Here is a 19,239-nt window from a genome sequence, read left to right as displayed (position 1 = left end):
GTTGCACACACAAAGTGTAAAATCCAAATAAGATAGAAAATACATGCTCCCAAGAATTGTCTCACCTTTGTTATGGAAGTACAAGAAAAGTCTCCTTCATTCTTTGAATGGCTTCAACCTTTATTGGAGAAAACCTTTGACCAAAAGGCCCATACATATGTCCCACATTCAAAACTTGACTTAAAAAATTGACTTTGGCCCAAAAGCAATAAGATTTATATCTTCTAACCTGGATAAGATATTCTCACAATCACAAAATATGATCTGCAACAAACTCGCGACACCCCCTTAAATCCACTCTCATCTAGGGCCTAGTTGGGTGTCTTAAGAGTAGCCCACCCTCTTAACCTTTTAATTAGTATCATCGTGGAAGTCCTAGGTGTGGCTTAGGATTCTCTCCTTTTGGGGGACTTCGTCTAAGGTCTTTTGAGGGGTCTATTGTAAGACCTTTTGTGGTATCTTCAGCTCTTCCTTTAGGCTACCCTCCTTGGAGGTTGTCCTCCTCCTAGTATCTCCTTGGCTGAGGGGTCTGTTGTAAGACCTTTTTGTGGTATCTTCAGCTCTTCCTTTAGGCTACATTCCTTGGAGGTTGTCCTCCTCCTAGTATCTCCTTGGCTTCTTATGGTTTATCGTTTCGGGGTTCCCTGCTCTTCTTCCATCTTTTTTGGGCTTTTCCTTTGGCCTGCCCTCCCTCGAGTTTTCCTGCTCGTTTTGGTTCTTGTCTGGACCCTTAGTAATCTAATTGATTGCCATGGCATATGCTCTTACTCAACCATCAGCATTGACACACCTATTTAGTCAAGCAGCTTAAACTTATGTCAATGATCAAACTTCCAGCTTAAGATCATTTTGCAATGTAAATTTCTTCCAACCCCATAATGTCCCCATGTCATCAACCTTAAATATGGCATAATCAATTTTCTCATCTTTTTACCATTCGACACCATCACCTCCAACTTACATATTTGAAACGTATGGTGCTGTTACAATTATGAAACAAACCTTTCAGACCCTTGTCATGAAAGGTGAAAGTTTTAGACTTCAGACGCCACCATTTCACAAGAGTCAGCCAACGTTGATGAGTCGGAACTGACCTTTTCCTTTATTGTATAACAGAGCATGTCTTTAAGTGTTCTAAGCTTGAAAGTCGTCATAGCCTATAGGAACTTCCAGTTTCCCTAGTGATATCAGACAGCCGTAAGACGACACATAACAAGCCATTCAGATTACTTTCAGATCAATTCTGCAGACCTTTTAAGGGTTCGAATTCGCACATAGTGCAGAACAGAGTCCAGACAAGAACATGGACTGCAGAGGGTGACTATTTCTTAAGTTAGACAATCAGATACAGCAGCTCAGCGAGATTTTGAACAAGATCAGGGATAGCTTGCAATACATCGAACCCTTCTCAAAGACCACAGAATCTTAAACATATAATAATACAGCAACATGCTTGAAGAGTGCATGCACAGGCAATGCTCAGAAAAAAATTTGAGAAGCGCAACATCAGTTTGATGATGATAATGATATATTGGCCAGCAAAAATGGAACCCCCTTCCAAGGCCTCCTTACAATCTCAGCAACACATGCTGTTTCTGGCACCCATCAATGAAACAAAGGCAAACGAAGATGGCGCCCTCACCCTACTGTTAATAGAAGAAAACTTGTAACGAGGAATGGTCTGGGAAAGTGGACTTTAGCCTACTCAGCTCTAATTGCTATACTAATTCAATTTTCCTTCCAATAGGCTGTATTTAGTCTTTCTTTGAAACTTTCTCAATCAAATCTGCAGCATCTTGCACTGTCAATATGGCCTCTGCACCATCCTCATCCACATTGATATTGAAGGCCTCTTCAAGAGCCATAACAATCTCCACCTGAGCGGAACAGAAGAGGAGAGAACAGTAAGCAGCAAAACTGTATGGTCGTTTAATACAAAGCAGCAAGTACCAAAACTTTGTGATCCCTTGCTGCAAACCAGTGAGGAGTAAAACTGTGCAATCCTTTTGCTACAAAATAAGCCCCGGCCTTACAAAACAGAACATCAGGCATTTATGAATGGCAGCTACTTCCACTGTGGAGGGAAAGGTCCAAATATCTACTTACCTGATCAAGAGAATCAGCACCTAGCTCTTGAAATTTGGAGTGAGGCTGAACACTGCCAGGAGTGACAGCCAATTGTTTGGTCACAATTTCGATAACTTTCTGCACAGTCTCAGGTTTGGCGGGTGGAGCACCAGCCTGCAGAAACAGAGAAGCATACGGTGACTGGGTCCATGATTGATATCTTCACTAACACAGATAAAACTAATAGTGAAAATGTACAATCAACTGCAAAATAATATTCAGCAAGAATAAATTGCACTGAACAGCAGCAAGAGAATAATCGTTACAAAAAAATTTAGCCTTTCACATTGAATTATCAACAGCCTTGCAAAAGCCTTTACCACAACTACCATCCTTTTCCATAGCTCTCGTTAACCAACATTAACATAACTATTCGAACTACATCACTCAACTCATGCTTTCATGGCCTGGATGCAATGGTAAAAAGGTCTAATACAGGGCACACATGACATGGAAGCAATGGTACGAAGGCCTAATACAGTACACATGACACATCTGCTCCAAACACAGCCTTTAACCCCCTCAGACAGCGATCTATGCATGAATGAAGGACAATGTTGCAAACAGATTTGTCAAAGACCAGGATGTCCAAAAAAAAGGGTAAGCATGATCTAGATGCGGCAAATACACCGAAAAGCCGTCTACAAAATTCAAGATCTGCACAAAATACTGCCAAACAAACACTAATAGGACTGCAAAGCTCATAAGAGAGGTACCTCACAGGAGATCCGCAACCTCCTTGAATACAGAGGGCTGATTGAGGTAGCCAGTCTCACAAAAGAAGCGCCCTTGGAGCCGCTGATTCGCAGAGAAGCCTGAGCAAACCACATTCTTGGAAGCCATCAGAATTCGGAGGAGAAGTAGACGGAGGCGCAGACCTCGCGCGGCATGGACGTTGCTCAAAAAGAGGGGGCAAAAACAGAGACAAAACCAGAAAAGGAAGGAAGGAAGGATTTTAAGGAAAAGAGCTAGCAACAGAACGGAAGGAAAAGACGCACCCGTGGAGTGAACGAAGGAGCTCCGTGAGGAGCCACAGCAGTCGAGAGGGAAGCCATGACAGAAATCTACTTCTTCTTCCTCCTTCCTTCTCCGTCTGCGTCTGCTTCTGCTTCTAGAGCAGAGAAGAGGGACGATAGATGCCGATCCTCTTATAACGAGAATGCCTCACAAATCAGCTCAAAAGGTATGACTGGATGTGGCTTGCCTTAAACCCGATTTGCTTACTCAGCCTTTTTGTCCTTGGAGGAATACCTAATCCCCTCCCACATCCTTGCCACATGGTAACCCCCCATTGGCCTACCCCCCTTCCATTCCTGGGGTGCCCTTTTAGATGGTCATGGTCTCCTCCACTTCCTAAGGACTATTAAACTTGCGCACGTGGCAACCCTCAATTGGCCACTCCCCCTCTTCTTCAATGAGGGTTCCCTTTAGGGAGTTCCGCTCTAAGGCCGGATACACACAGGGTTGTGGATGGAAGCAGGGTGGAAATAGAGGCGTCCGCTGCCCTACATGTCAAAAAGCCATTGGGCCCGATTTTTGCGGATGGCGGACACTTTTGGGCAGGGGATCTCCCTATCCCAAAAATCGAGCACGCCCAATGTATAAGACGACAACACCTTTCTCCAAAAAGGGCCTGCAAGACTAACAGGAATTGAACCCGTACTAATCCCCTCACACTTCTCATTCTTTAACAATGGGCCAACCTCCTTTTGGTGAAATTCATGGGCGCAGTTTAGTATGCAGACAAAGTAATGGGCAACTTGCACCTCATGTCTGTCCATAGCCCCGATGTGTAACCGGCCTAACTCTTAGAGTCGGGCCACATGCAATTCTACTTGCATTGTGGACCTCTAGACCTACGCTAATGCTATCCACATGCACATCAATACTTGTGATAGATAGGTAGCACGACCCAACCCAATACGAGAGAGAACACCTCATTTCAGGGTTTCAAACATTGAGAGAGAGAGAGAGAGAGAGAGAGAGAGAGAGAGAGAGAGAGAGAGAGAGAGAGAGAGAGAGAGAGAGAGAGAGAGAGAGAGAGAGAGAGAGAGAGAGAGAGAGAGAGAGAGAGAGAGAGAGAGAGAGAGAGAGAGAGAGAGAGAGAGAGTGTGTGTGTGTGTGTGTAACAATCAAGTGGGAGATGAACCTGTTTTTCAACTTCACAAAGTGAAGCAAATACCATCCAAAAGGGATGGCACTATGTTGACTTTAGAAAGTCCTACTCAACACCCAATCCAATTTGAAGTCATCACTCTATGCCACACTTAACTTGATCGAGTAGACTTCTGCAAGTCAATTCGACTTGTGTGTGTCATGGCTCTTAGAACCCAAGGCATGCAACATGAACTTTGAACTATTTCATTCATATGCAAGTCAAGGTTGTGGCAAGCCTAGGTAATTTGAGACTTAAGGAGGAGAGAGAATGGGCATTGTTGGCCGCATGACAAATCAATGTATTACATAACACCTTCACTTCAATGAGTAAATATAGTACCCTCATTTTTTAGCCTACCATTTGTATTTACTAAAGGCCCTATAAAGCATGGAGTCCAAGTTCATGTAAAACATCCACACTTTGCATAAATCAACAACCTTCACTCACCCCAAGTTTGACCAACTTGCATATGGCAAGGTTCTCAAGGAATACTACACAACCCAAACCCAAACCCCCACCCCCCCACAACAACCACGACTAGTGTCCTCCCCTCTTTTGCACTCTTGTCTAGGTTGACATGGCATACCAACATGGCATACCAAGGCTATGTCTCCCCCTACCCATTTCCTCACCAACAACTTTGACTCTTCAAATGCGCATGCTTTGTGCATGAAATGCTTACGCATTCCTACATGTGATATCACTCTAAAGTCAAGTCAACACAAGTCAATGATCAAACCAAGAGGATTACTAAAATAAAGAGAAAAAAAGGGAGGAAATGCCCGTCCAAAGATCTTACCAACTTTGTATTAAATCTTCGTACCCAACTCACCTACATGATGCATGAGTGTTATGAAATACTTTTTATCACTATACTTTGGAGCATCACATATCCCAACGGACTCATCTAATATACTAGCATTGATTATGAAGGAAGTTCACATAATCACACCAAATAGCACGTGAAATCCATAATACTTTGTGTATATATAAGAAAATTTTCAAACTATCAAGATGTAAATTGGAAGAGTATAATTCATGTATAAAAGGGTGAAAGCTTGAATGTTATTGGCAATTGTCTTACAAATCGTATAATTAGAATCCCTTACTAAACAATACTATGGTAGTTAAAATGATTTATGGAATCTTGCATGTTCATTGAATAGGGACATTTACGTTGTGTAACTTTGCTCATTATAGTGCACCCTACTCGAGGAAGTTTGAGTTGCTTAGCTCTAGTCATTACATGTGATGAAACTATTTAAACATTCAAGCGTGCAAAGGTGGATAGAGATGCAATTTATGCTCAAACCACTAGGCATTCAAGAAATAAAAGTTAATTATAAGAATCCACTCATTTACAAAGAGGTGGTGCATGTTTGAACTTTTAACTTTGTTCATGTTATTCACTTTCTTAAAAGTTTAGTGAACTTGAAATGCAAATGTCATTGCAATATTAAACTATAACAGCTACCAAAGATGTTGGTATAAATACAATGCGAGTTCCACATTATGGTAAGAGAGAGTTTGTTTAAAGATATCTAGTGAGGGCTCAAGAAGCATCATAAATTGGTCAAAATGGTGCAACATTCTTAATGAAACATCACATAGTTGAAAAGCATGCTTAAATGGAATGTTTATGTGAGGTCATCTTGTTTTAGAATACTAGAGTGATTTGCATTTGTTTGAATTAGGAGAACTTACAAATTATCTTAACATGGAATTTGCATTAGCTTCAAAATTATAGTAGACTGTAAAAGTTTACGTTATTTTAAATTTTGGTGTTATCATATCCAAGTGAAACTATAGTTTGTGTAGGTGGCCCATAACTTCATGCAAGGTGAGCATATCTTTATTAATAACAAAATATACCTACAAAATATACAAAATTTTACTTCTAATAGTTTATAGGAATATGTTTTTGGTGAAAAACTAGAGATTAATCTCAATTTAAAAAACATATGTATAAGTGAATCATTGGATAAAATAATCTATATACTCCTCTTGGTGATCTCACATGCAATAAGGGGTATAAGATAAACTACCCTTCCTAGTGAACTTATGTGATATACTTACATTTTTGAAGGTGCTACTTGCTTAACAATAATCTAGATGGGATGCAAAGGATGCACAAACTCGTGCGTTAGCAGCTCTATCTATCAAAAAAACAATAATACCTCATATTCACTCATGTAAAACTACAAAGTAGGCCTAGGATGCACTTGCTAAACATTTTTAAAGGTGTATAATATGGCATTTGTAGCCAACACATGTAAACAATGGGAATTTGAGCATATGAATAAGAGTGACTGAGTGATGGGTGCATTTCTCAAGATTTTAAGGATCTCAAGAAGCAGCTTCTCGTAGCATGCTAAATGTATCTTAGTTATAAATGTTGTAAATATTGTACCAAACTCGTATCGAGGTTTTGCATTAGCAATTTGACACATTAACAACCCTAAGGATTTCACATTTGTTAAATGCTATTGCATGAAGAATAGTCAAGGCATAACTATTTCGTGATGTATACAGATGATCATGCATTTGTTGCAAGTCATTATAAAGACAATGTAAATCTTCTCTTTTGCTAGTGGCTCAAAGATTAAGCATGGTTATGCAAAAAAATTTCATAAATGCCTTTACAAAAGAGATTGATTTAGTGTGCCAATAACATCTCATATATTATCCAAGGTATCAATAATATACAAATTACACAAGTAAATAATAGTGCACTTACTCTCTTATTAGTATTTTATAAACTTGGCATTTAAAAAGTACATGTTCTCAAGTTTTATAGTAGGATTGCTAGTTTTACAATTAGTTTGTAGATGACATGTTACAAGGCTTATTATCATACCAATCTGTACTCCTATACTACTTTAGAATTGAAAAAAAAAAACTAAAACCAATCCTATGTGTCCACTATACGATTCTCCCAAGCCTCCCCTCTTTATCCTTGGCCCTTTCTCTCTTTCTCCTCCATTTTGTTGCATTGTTAATCTTCTAACAAAAATAAACACATCCTACCTTTTAACATCAAATGCTCCACATTTTCTGTGTGTGTGTGTGCATTCTTAGTTCCCTATCATCACATGAGCCTAGGGCATAGAGATTGAGGAGATGTAGCTATACTATGGTTCTTGAAATAGATTTTGATCTACTTGGGAGCAAAGTTGGAGTAGTGGGAGCAGAGGTGCTCAAGGGCATGTATTTGCTTATTCATGTACTAGACATACTTTCATGCAGACCTATAACAAGCATGCATGGGCAAAGTCCCATAGCTATTCCTCATGATATTCATCTCGTTTTAATGAGTATATTGCATGATTATTTTTAGTAGATTTTCTATTGTGAATTGTAGTTTTTGTTTGTAGTGATCATCTTGTGTACTCAATTTTTCTCATCTTGAGTTTAAGAGAAATTTTGCAATGTGAATATAGGAGCGATTTCTCCAACATTTCTACTCCTTTGGGGTATGTTGCATTAGGAGGCATTTATTTAGCCCATGAGAGGCACAATATTCAACCCACGAGAGACACATTTATTGGTCTATGAGAGGCACATTATTTAGCCCATGAACGTGCATAGTTATTTGCATGTATGACATTTATTAGTTAGAGCATTCCCCTCTATGTGATAAGGTATGTTGTTAAGGGGTGTTAGATATGCTCAATGCCCCACCCTCGTAAGCTGCCACCAATGATCCATGGTGCTTTAAGTTCTAAGGTCCCTACTATGAGGAGAAGCCATGTGGGAGCACAGACATTGGTTGGGTCTTAACTTGTATATTAGATGAGGTCTATGTGATCAAATGGCAAAAAACAAAGGTGACCTTTGTGGATCTAGTCTTTGGGTTAGATAAAGTAGTGATGTCGGTAGCAACTTGAGGCACAATGCATCGAGTTGTGGGGTGTGAGAGTTATCAAGGACCCCCATTTTAGGGTCTAGGGGCCATGAAAGTGACGAGGTCTCAAGGGGGCCAGCAACCCCTATAACGAGGGTTTGCGGGCAATGCCTCTAGCCCAATGATAAAGGGAATAATCTATGGACAGTTAGGGAAGGTTCATAATATTGTTGAATATGTCGACTAGACTATCTTCTTGGACTATAAAAGGAAGACCCCTCCAAAGCCATCATTAATCTATATTTCACCCAATCAAAGTTCTTCCAGCTACCCTTAAGCTCCTCACCTATCATATGTCTAGATTACAATGTAAGCTTCACAATGGAAGCACATGGATGGACAAAGCCATCTTTGTATCAGTTTGTTTGAAATCAAAGTAGTTTATGTTCTTCTCATATTTGCTATGTATTCTCTACTCCTTGCTAAGATTTTGTCCATTGTATTGTATAGTTTCTACATGGTATTAGAGTCCAAGGGGCTCTAAGGAGTAAAGAGTACGCAAGAGGCAAGGGCTTCAACAATGAAGAATAGAAATGTTGTTTGTTGCATCAAGTAGTGGCGTTGGCGCATCAAGTGGTGGTGGTGCTATATCAACAATTCAAACACTGAGGATTCATCTACCAACCTTCATCAATGAAGGCAAGTTAGATGGTACAAACCACACTTTATGGAAGTTTAAAATTAAAACTAACATTGATTCTTATGAGCTTCTAGAGATGATGCTGGGGACTAACCTAGAACCACAACACACCCCCAACCCATCAAATTTGAGTGTTATGATTCCTCCAAATGTAGATCTTCTATGAGCTTGGAAACAAAGGAAAACAAATGCATTGTGTGCCTTAGTTACAAGGTGTTCTGATGAGAGTGGATTTTCGAAGCTGATATAAAGCAGAAAAAGACCCTGAGAGACATAAAAGAGCAAATTTTCATGGAAAATGAAACGATTGCAGATCAAGGAGCTAGAGTTTTCCTAAATACATTTCAACACCAGGAACCCAATGCATGTTTTCTTTTGTCAATCGGAGGTCATTTGCCCCTTGATTTAATCTCTGCAAGGTTTGACGTTATGAAGCAGCTACTAGATCCAAGAGTCGGAAAGTGTGTGATGGAGGCCAAATTGATAGATTTTGATGCCATTAAGCCAGCCGTTGTCGGAGGGGTTTTTGTCGAAAGGTCGAATCCACCGGGGATCAGAAATAAAAGGAAGTAGAGATAGGAGATGGAAAAGAAGATAGAGAATACCCAAGTGGTAAACACTACAAAGACAAATCACAATGAATTGAATCAATATGTATTGAAAGAACCTGGAATCTTTGCACTACTCATAAGCAATCTCCAGGCATTAGATCTCCTGGAGCTTCTTCATAGAACAAAACGTGCATAAAAATTATAGCTCCTTCTTTGCTACTCGGAACCCAAATCTGATGGCTCCGTTGGCTCCGAAAGGGGGGTAAAACTGCAGGACACTTGCTCACAGATCTCCCAGATCACTCTTCTTCTTCTTTCAGTTCAATTTGCAGTTTTCAGCCTGTTCACAGCGATCGCAACAAGCACGATTTTGTCAATCTATCCCTCTTGTGAAAATCCCCTAATTGGCTGAAATAGCAACTAGCTTTTTGCATGCCATCCTAATCTAGAAGCTTTTTTCTAACTTTTTCGGATTTTTACAATAAATAATATAAAAAATAGACTAACATTATCCAAAAATCTAGTATTTTTGAATAATCCATGCAACTCACACTAGTACTAATGGCTCAGATCACATTGACTCTCTAGATCAATAAAGAAGTCGGATGATGATGCATTCCATACTTTTTCACACTGTGTCCTCATAACATCACGACATCCACCCCCTCTAAACCTGCACATCCTTCGGTATGTGCCAAAATCCTAGTTGTCATCAGATTCTGAGTCCTCCTCATCCTCTGCAACCATATCCTTTACTTCTTCATCTTCCATATCTTCCTGGCTAGCCCCTGTATCAGGACCACTATTTTCTTCCAATTCTGGCAACTCATAGGTAGTAGATTCCCACCTTTTGAATAATTTGATTATTTTCCCTGCTACCGGAAGTTTGATGGCTGTCCCATCCAACTCATTTAATGCATAAGTAGCATTATCAAACACATGTCTTACCATATAGGGTCCAAACCATCTTTTGGAAACTTTATGCATGGCACTATGCTGGTTATCTAAACTGCTATCATAAACCAATACCCAATCCCCATCTTGTATGGTTCTTGGTCTCAATCTATGTCTTTTGTCAAACCGTTTCTTGTTCTGTATCCTTGTTGTCCTTAACTTTGCAGTTGCTGCCTCTATGTCTTTTGACTTTCTTTCCAACTGTCTAATTCGTAAGGCCAACAACTCCTCTCGATTCAACTCCTCCTCCCAAGGTAACACACTCCATGTGACTGTCATCTCTTCTATAGGCATGATAGATTTTTGACCATACATCAATTCTGCAAGCATATATCCTGTAATAGCACTATGAGTTGTTCTGTTGGCCCACAAAGATTAAGGGAGCAATCGTGGGGCCACTCTTTTGCCTTCTCTCCACATGCTTTTGCCAATGCCTTCACAATAGGTGGGTGACCTCTTTCACTTTTTCCATTTCCTTCAGGGTTATAGGCTGAAGTTAAAGCAAGCTTTATCCCCAACCGTGCAAAGAAATCATGAGCTTCATCTGCATCCAACTCACCCATATTTGCTGTAATTTTTCCCACATAGCCATACCGACAAAAGATCTCTTCTAAGAGAAAAGTACACACAACATTTGTTGTCTTAGTACGTAAAGCTTTCCCTTCCACTTGATTAATCAAGTCTTCACGAGAAAGCACAAGATACCTCATTTGCCAAAGACCTATAGGCATTGTGACCAAATCCACCACCCACTTAAAATGCAGAGACAATGGATATGTGGGTTGCTATCCATCCCGATGTCTCATAGATGAATACATTTGACATGTCGTACATGTTTCCACAAAGTGAGCAACATCCTTATACATACCCTGCCACCAATATCTTTCTTTGATCTTTGTAAAAGTACCCCAAACACCTCTATGACCAGCCCACAAGCTTTCATGAAATTCTTGCATTACTTTTACTTGTGAAGCTCTGTCACCCAAAACTAGCAATGGCATACCCTGTTTCTTTTTAGCATGTTTCCATAAGTATCCATCTTAAAAAAAAAACCCATACGCTTTCCTCTTGATTTTCTTAAACTCCTCATCTGACCATTCATCTCTCTTTGTTAATGTACTGAGGTATTGACCAATTCTCAGCCACTCTCCTATATATTTGTCTTCTAGAAACACTTCTACACAAGATACAATCATTTTTAGCCACAAGAAAGTCATCTTCTTCCTCCTCATCCATCATCCCATCTTCTTTCTCATAACGTGCTCGAGATAACGTGTCTGCACTGGGTTATCTCTTCCTACAATATGCTGAATTTCAGGGTTCAAAGATTTGATGTATGCAATCCACCGGAGCATAGCAATGTTCGGAGTAGCACAACTAGTAATCATGCCCAATATCGGCAAACAATCGGTCTCAATGACTACATGAGCACCCATAAAATACTCCTTATCACATTTAAGGGCTGTCACAATTCCCCATAATTCTCTTTTAACCTATGGATATCTTCTCTGTCGTTCAGTCAATACTTTAGCACCAAAGCGAATTGCATATCTTTGTCCTTCCTCATCATCTTGCCCAATTGCCCATCCAATCCCGGGCTTGTATCAACAGTAAGAATGATAGGCTTTCCATGTGAATAGTCAGCCTTTCTCAATGTAGGAGCAGATTTTAAGAGTTGCTTCAATTTCTTCATTGCTTTTTGATGCTTCCTTTCCCAATGAAAATTTTGACATTTCCTTAGAAGCTAATAAAGAGCATCGGCTACATGTGCAAAGTGAGGAATCCATATCAAATAGAACACACATGCACCCAAGAATCTATACACCTCTGATACATTCGTGCATACATCTTGCATTCTATCAATCCCATCTATTTTGGCTGGTGATGGCCTTCGCCCATAAGGCCTACACATATGCCCAACCGTCAAAACCTCTTCAACTCCAATGTTTACCGCAGCACACAGAGGAGCGGAAAATGGAAAAAGAGAAACGAAGGAAAAGGCACCTTAAGTGGCAAACTAGACTCGAAAAAAGATTAAACGCACGGGCATGATTCTCAAGAAGTCTTGGAGTCACCCAAGGAGAGAAAAAGAATAAAAAGAGTACCATTAAGTGCGAAAACACTTCCAAAACCTTGTAAAAGAGCGCCAGGCTCACTCCTGTGCAAATTGTATGTAGTAGTTGGGGATAGGATAGACTAGAATGGTGGGAAATGAGGAAATGGGCCTAGGCTAATGGCCGGCCATGTAAAAAAAGGGGATGACCGCCCATGGAAATTAGGGTATGTATATAAAGTTGAAAAGTGAATGGGAAGCTCATTCTTGTGTGTGGCAAAAGCTTCTTCTTCTTCTTCTCTTGTTTCTTGCCTTCTTGCTTGTGCTTGAGAGAGGGATTGAGAGAGTGTGAGGGAGTGAGGGAGTGGTTGTGTGAGAGTGAGGGATCTTGGAGAAGAAGCTCTCCATCTTCTCTCTTCATCTTCTCCTCCTCTCTTCTCTTCTCTTGTCTTGCGCGTGGCTATGGAGGATGAAGCTCATGGGAGAGGGATTGAGGTTGCTTAAGCTTGCCTCAAGGATCGTGGAGCTACCGGTGTGCAAGAAAGAGGAGGGTACTCGATCGAGCATCAAGGTAAGCTTACTACACCCGTAAGGTAGCCATTGCGTGTCGGCTATGTGAGAGGTAGGCATTGCCGCTCGGTTCGAAACACTTGAGCAATAAGTGGTTCGTAGGTCTCAAGGTAGAGCTTGAAGCTCCCCTCCATTTTGGTTCCGTTGTCGGGACCGACGGAATCGAGCCTTGAGCGCCGCGCGCATCAGATCGAGCATGGAAGTAGGGTTTGCAGCCTGAACCAGTGCTCGAGATAACTAGGAGATTTAGGAGGTTTTAATCCGTGGAACATGTAAGTATTTGGGTTTGTTGGAAGCATTAGATTAGGACTACTATTCTGCATTTCTGTTTTTCATATTGCCTGCACTAGATTAAGGTTAGATTAGGGTAAGAAAAGAGAAAACAGAGGTTCTGGCTGCTGCTGGAAACAGGAAAACAGGGGACCAGATTCAAGTTTTTGGGTGGAACAGGAAAGTGGCTGTAAGGTTTTGTAGTGTTGGGAAAGGACCTTAAGAGGCCTGGGAGACCAGGACAGACCTCATTTCTTTAGTTGGCCTTGTGAGAGAGAGAGAGAGAGAGAGAGAGAGAGAGAGAGAGAGAGAGAGAGAGAGAGAGAGAGAGAGAGAGAGAGAGAGAGAGAGAGAGAGAGAGAGCTTCTGGTTCACAGGACGAGGAAACGCGACCCTGATTCTAGGTGCATTCGATTCGTGCTGCTTCACGTGAGTCCAGTGTGTTCCATTAGCGCTCTAATTAGTTGTGGGAAGTCTGTGGTGATTGAGTGCAGTAGGCATTAGGAAGGATTCAAACGCGCTGGAATCGCGGCCGCCGCCGACGCAGTCGGATCAACCCACAGTGGTCCAATCCCCAGAATCGGACCACTCGAGCTCTGGAGTCGGACCGTCTGACTCCCAGAATCGGACCGTTCGACTAAGAGAGAGTCGGACTAGCTTGGTCCGATTGCCAGAATCGGACCAACTCGATCGGACGTGCCACATGGCACTCGGACTGCCCATTAGAATCGGACCATCGTAGTCGAACTATTGGAGCCAGACTCGGACCAGTCCATAGTCGGACCACTTCGAAAATAGGACCATCCTCTTGGTCCGATTCCCAGAATCTGACTAACCCCGTCCGACTGTTAGAGTCAGACTAGACCGGTCCAATTGCTAGACTTCGACTCCCAGAGTCGGACTAGCCCTGCCCGATTCCCAGAATCGGACCAGCTTGCCAGAACAAAAAGATAAGGATCTTTTGCTGACCTTGCCACAGACCTGACCCCAGGACGCAACCCTAACACCCCCAAGACCCAGTTCGACCATTAGGACCACAGAGACTAATCGAACTTAGGGTGCGGAAAGACCGTAGGATAGCCGAGAACCGAGTTGAAAACTCAAATTAGGCTGGGAATGTGGGTAGAAACAAGGTGGAGTTTGCATTAAACACTTTCTGCATTGGCACTTCACTCTTGTGCTCACTAAATCAGCATAGTAGGAAAAGAGAAAAGCCTGTTTTCGCACCAAGCACCACGAACACACCAAGCACAACGTGTGAGTAAGGATTGCTGTTGTTTTCGAATAACAAGGAACACATCGGGGTATCTAATAACATTAAAGAACCAGTAGGAGAAGACCCCAAGACTTAGATAGGTCCCTGAGCGCCCTACTAGCAGTACCTGGAGAAAACACGAAGACACGGGAAGCAACACGATAGAGGAGTGGAAGTTGCCGGAGTTGATTGGATTCATCGACAATCTCGTGGAGTTGGAAGTAGAAACAATGTCGGGATCAAGAGGCGACCAAGGGGAAGACCAATTAGACTTAGGAGAATTTCCAACCTCGGTCCAGGAACTAGTCCACAACTATGATCTACTCACCAGGACCGTGATCCAAGGTAGACTTGTAGAGGAAGTGGTGGCTAACCTGGAAGAAGAGAGAAGAGCTATCAAGAGAGCGCTGGGAGGCATAATTGCCTACAACCATGAGCAAAGGGCTAGAAGGCTGCAGCAAGACGTGGATATGTACGAGGCTAAACGAGTACTAGACCTAGCTGGGGCAGCCAAGTCCGGACCGAACGTAGAGAGGGAACGGGCAGTAGAGGCTGGCATGACGTTGAGTGAACTAGTGGCAAAGCGACTCATGGACAATACATCCGTGGAACAGAGTGCTACTGCCCCAGCCACCTCGCTACTGTCAGGATTGGGAGTCACGGAAGGGGCTAAGGGGTAGGCTAGAATCCCCATAGTAGCAAAACAACTAGCTCGATACGAACCTAGCAGTGACCCGTACAGCTTCATGGAGCAGTTCGAGCAAGTATGTGAGGTGAACGGTCTTACTGACCCTGCGCAGCAAGCTCAAGCCTTCGGCCTGTGCTTAGGCAACAAGGGGAGGACCTAGTACTCTAGTCTGGATGACGCAGAACGTACGAACTTCGCTCGCCTTAAGGGCCTCTTCATCAAGAGGTTTTCGGAGGCAGGGTATTCGGATAACCTCATAGTTAGGTTGATGAATATCAGTCAAAGGGAGAAGGAGGACGTTAGGGATTACGTTACTCAGGCGCGCAGTCTCTACAAGAGAATCCCTGCCAATGAGCGACCTACTGAGAGGGCAGTGTCTATAGTGTTCATGAACGGGATTCGGAGTGAGGAGCTCTACAAGGCTTTGGCCAGTAACTCCACCTTACAACAAGACGTGCTAGCTCGAGTCTTCAAGGAGGCAATATGCGTAGATGATCAACTTAGGGAACGAAGCATGAGGACTACCAACTGAGATAGTGCAAGCCAGAGGGACCTTGAGAGATCAACCATCTTAGGGGAAAAAACAACTGCTAGCACGCAGGACAAGGGAAAGAGTGTAGACCACGACCAAGGGATGGCAGAGATGAGAATGGAGATTGCACGGTTGCAAGAGCTCATTAGAAAGCCTGTGAGATCGCATGTACAATGTGTGTACTGCGGCAGCAATCACTTCCCAGTGGAGTGCCAAGATCCTAGATCTCGGCCGTGCTCAAATTGCAGTAGATTCGGACATGATGCAGTGCATTGTAGAATGCCGAGGAGACTCCTCTATACGCAGCAGTACAACCCTCCATACTTAGGTAATAGGCCACCTAATTTCTTTGGCATGGGGACCCAGTTAGCTCTTCCAGCACCAACTGACTCAAGACCTGTCATGCCTAGGCTGGAGATGAACCCAACTGGTATACCCAGGCCACCACGGCCGTTTGTGACTCACCCACCTAGCGATGCTCCTGTTCACTTTGTGGAGGAGCCTAATGAGGAAGAGGCATATGTCAATCCTTATGTATCCTACGATGAGGAGGGCAACCCAGTCCTGATGGACGATCGGTCAGTGCCAGTGATGGCTTTAGGAAGAGGACGAGGCAGAGGCTTTGGAGGGCCTAGCCAGGATCCAGTCACATGCTGAAAATTGCACCCATCGTCGCTAAATACGTCGGTATTAGCGTCTCCATGAAACCATCGCTATTGGTATCGGTAAGGGTGTCGATATTTGCGTCGGTATGTGTATTCCAAAATTGATGTAGATATCAATGCCAATAGTGATGGTTTGCGATGCGTATTGTGATGCCAATAGCGACACATGCAGTAAATTTGCGACGGTTATAGAGAGAAAAAATTGTGATCGTGTAGTAAATTTGCGACAGTTACAAAGAAAAAAAATTGTGCTGCCCTGCCACATGTAGCACTATGTATTGTATTTATATTCTACAAATGGATTACATGTTAAGTGTGCAATGGTTGTAAAAATGCCGGCAAAATGTACTTGAACCCACAAGACTGATACATAGAATAATACAAGATTGTTGATGAAAACTCATGGAATCATGGTAAGATACAAAGGATGATAATAACATAGTACATAGAGACTTGCGGCCAACCAAGCCACGTTTCATCATGCTGCCCGGAGCGAGAACAAGCTAACAAAGACAAAGCGGATCTCCGATGCACAGAGTGTGGAATCACACATCTGTTTCTTGACTGTCCTAGGCGGAAGCCATCAACGAGCACTGCCAACATGCCATCGGTGCCTTTGGGGCTCTTTGGAGTTGAAACTTTTGGTAGTGAGGATACGCCCATCCCACTACATGCTATGACGCGAGCTCAAATGAAAAAAGCAGGCATCTCCTTGCTAAGGACAAGTAACCTTGATGCAACCTCAATAGGGAAGAAAAGCCAGAGGAGACGGAAAAAGAGAACCAATGCGAAGATAACCCTTAAAACCGAGGAAACGACTACACTGGTAATGGGAAAGAAGGTCACAGACGTAGAGGCAGAGACCTCGGCTCCTAAGACAGTAGAGCTAGGGAGTGCCAAGGTAGGGGAATATCCCCATCCCAAATGGCAACTCGAAGCTATAGCCAAGTTCAAGGAGTGGGTCAAAGACGCCCAAAAGCACCTCAAAGATGCTGAACCCATATTGGAAGACCCTATGGACAACTTCACCAGTGTTAGCACACCAATCTCACCCTCAAAACCACAGGCTGGGGGCATACTTGCACCACTAGGAGCGACTCAGCAGTAAGGCCGGGGGGAAGCTTACCATGGTAGACAGAATGCATGGCCTAGAACTGCTAGCTTCAGAGGAAGACAAGGGTCCAGTAGACTCCTCACAACCTTGCTGTCCACTCCAGTAACTCTAAGCTTGGAGGATCTGCTTAGGCAAAATCACTCCTTGTGTGGCAGGAGTTGAAAGACTCGATCGAGGGACACACAGAACTTGTAGGTGCTGATCCGCAAGATCATGATGCTGTTACACAGATCCCAAGTCTAACTCTACACTCAGATCCTAAGTCTTTGCACATCAATGCTTTTTGGGAAGGCACTGAAATGCACGCAGTTTTGCCTGTCCTAGCCTTAGGAGACATGACTCGGAAAGGAATTGTAGACACAGGCGCCGTTGTTAGTGTGTTGAACCATGCGGTCCTAGAGGCATGGGGAAACCCTCCTATAGAGACTGCTAGATTCAATGTCACACTAGCAAACGAATGAGGGTAAGACCATTTGGGGTCCTAAAGAATTGGCCGGTAAAGACTGCCGGTGTGCAGTTTTCGGTAAACTTCATTGTCATGAAGGGAGTGGATTATGACATACTATTAGGCCGACCTTGGATGAGGAATGCATGAGTCATAGAGGACTGGGGCAATGGATTGATTTTCCTAGGGAATAGAACTAGTGCAGTGAGGGTAGAGATGGACACTTGGACGATGACACTTGTCGACCTAGATGCCATCTCGGCTATGCTAAAAGGCGATACTCAAACGACCAAACCTTATGGATCGCTCACTAGATATATTCCTTGCCCTGAGGATGAGAGGGATTGGATGCACGTTTGGCAACCATTGACCTACCATTCTCAGATGAGGAAGGACCACATCAGCAGGCTGCTAAAGCCGCAACCATGCCGACTGAGGAGCTAGTTGTGCCGCTCTGCATGATGGCAGGAAGCTCACTCAACCCAGGCAAACCGGCCTCGTCCCGCATCCCCAACAACAAATTAGAGCTTCAGGAAATCGTAGAGTATCTGATCGATAAATTGGACGGCAATTTGGCTGCTAACTTAAAACCTCTACGTGACCTTTTAGCTAAACCAGAATGGAAATGGACCAAGGTCCACGACCTGAACTTGTTATATAACTGGGCTTTAGTTACTAACGACAAGGAGATTGAAGAGGGAAGCTTGGGGGATGATGAGCAGTCAGAAGGACAGGACCCGGACGATGAGGAGTATGAGGATTATCACTCTACGGGAGAAGAGAGTGAAGAAGAGGTAGACACGATAGAGTACGACACGGAGGGAAAAGCGATAGAGCAAATCACGGCAGACTTAAGGCCTAGGAAAGAAGGGATCAGTCGAAACGAAAAAGGAGTCATGCTAATGGAGTGTGACAGATCCTGGCTAGAACGAATAGGAGCCGTGGATTACGAGCAAGCCGGAGTAGCACAACCATGGGTAATTCCAGTGCTTAAGACAGATTCTCCTACAGAACTATGACCCCCTGGGGAAACACCTTCCTCAAGTGAGGGAAGTGAGTTCAACTCGGAGTCGGAAGTTAGCACTGAAAGTGATCCCGAGATACCGCAACCCTCTAAGGTCAAACGCACCAAGGGAGACTTGCCAGTCCACCTGAGGCACAGGAGGCTAAAAGAGGAGGCCACGAAGCAAGCAAGGGACTCAGAAGCGGAAAGGCAGAGGAAACCACAGGATCTACCCAAACGGTTTACAAAATTTAAAAAGGGTGACAGAGTGGTGGTCTTGTTAGGTGCAAAAAGACAAGGTCAGACTAGT

The 19,239-nt window shown here is 43.1% G+C and overlaps 1 protein-coding gene across 1 annotated transcript; it reads right to left on the bottom strand.

Moving 5' to 3' along the window:
• Nucleotides 1-1,510: 1,510 nt before the first annotated feature.
• On the bottom strand, nt 1,511-3,313 carry LOC148025556 (uncharacterized). The gene is made up of 4 exons (XM_087692782.1): nt 3,126-3,313; nt 2,844-2,942; nt 2,107-2,241; nt 1,511-1,877 (listed from the first exon to the last, which is right to left on the bottom strand). The coding sequence occupies exons 1-4, from the start codon at nt 3,180-3,182 to the stop codon at nt 1,755-1,757; spliced, it is 414 nt and encodes a 137-aa protein (XP_087548908.1). The 5' UTR covers nt 3,183-3,313; the 3' UTR covers nt 1,511-1,754.
• Nucleotides 3,314-19,239: the final 15,926 nt, after the last annotated feature.

This window comes from Lygodium microphyllum, chromosome 14, assembly GCF_053477565.2.
Source record: "Lygodium microphyllum isolate KBCC chromosome 14, Lygodium_microphyllum_v1.1.10, whole genome shotgun sequence".
NCBI classification, from domain to species: domain Eukaryota; kingdom Viridiplantae; phylum Streptophyta; class Polypodiopsida; order Schizaeales; family Lygodiaceae; genus Lygodium; species Lygodium microphyllum.
Note: the sequence above shows the minus strand (reverse complement) of the source record. Positions and strands in the feature narration are given on the sequence as shown.

Coding starts and splice junctions, on each gene's coding strand:
- LOC148025556 (XM_087692782.1), bottom strand. CDS start 3,182: ATGGCTTCCCTCTCGACTGCTGTGGCTCCTCACGGAGCTCCTTCGTTC. Junction 2,242..2,843: donor GGTTGCGGATCTCCTGTGAG/GTACCTCTCTTA, acceptor CTGTTTCTGCAG/GCTGGTGCTCCACCCGCCAA. Junction 1,878..2,106: donor GTGCTGATTCTCTTGATCAG/GTAAGTAGATAT, acceptor TGTTCCGCTCAG/GTGGAGATTGTTATGGCTCT.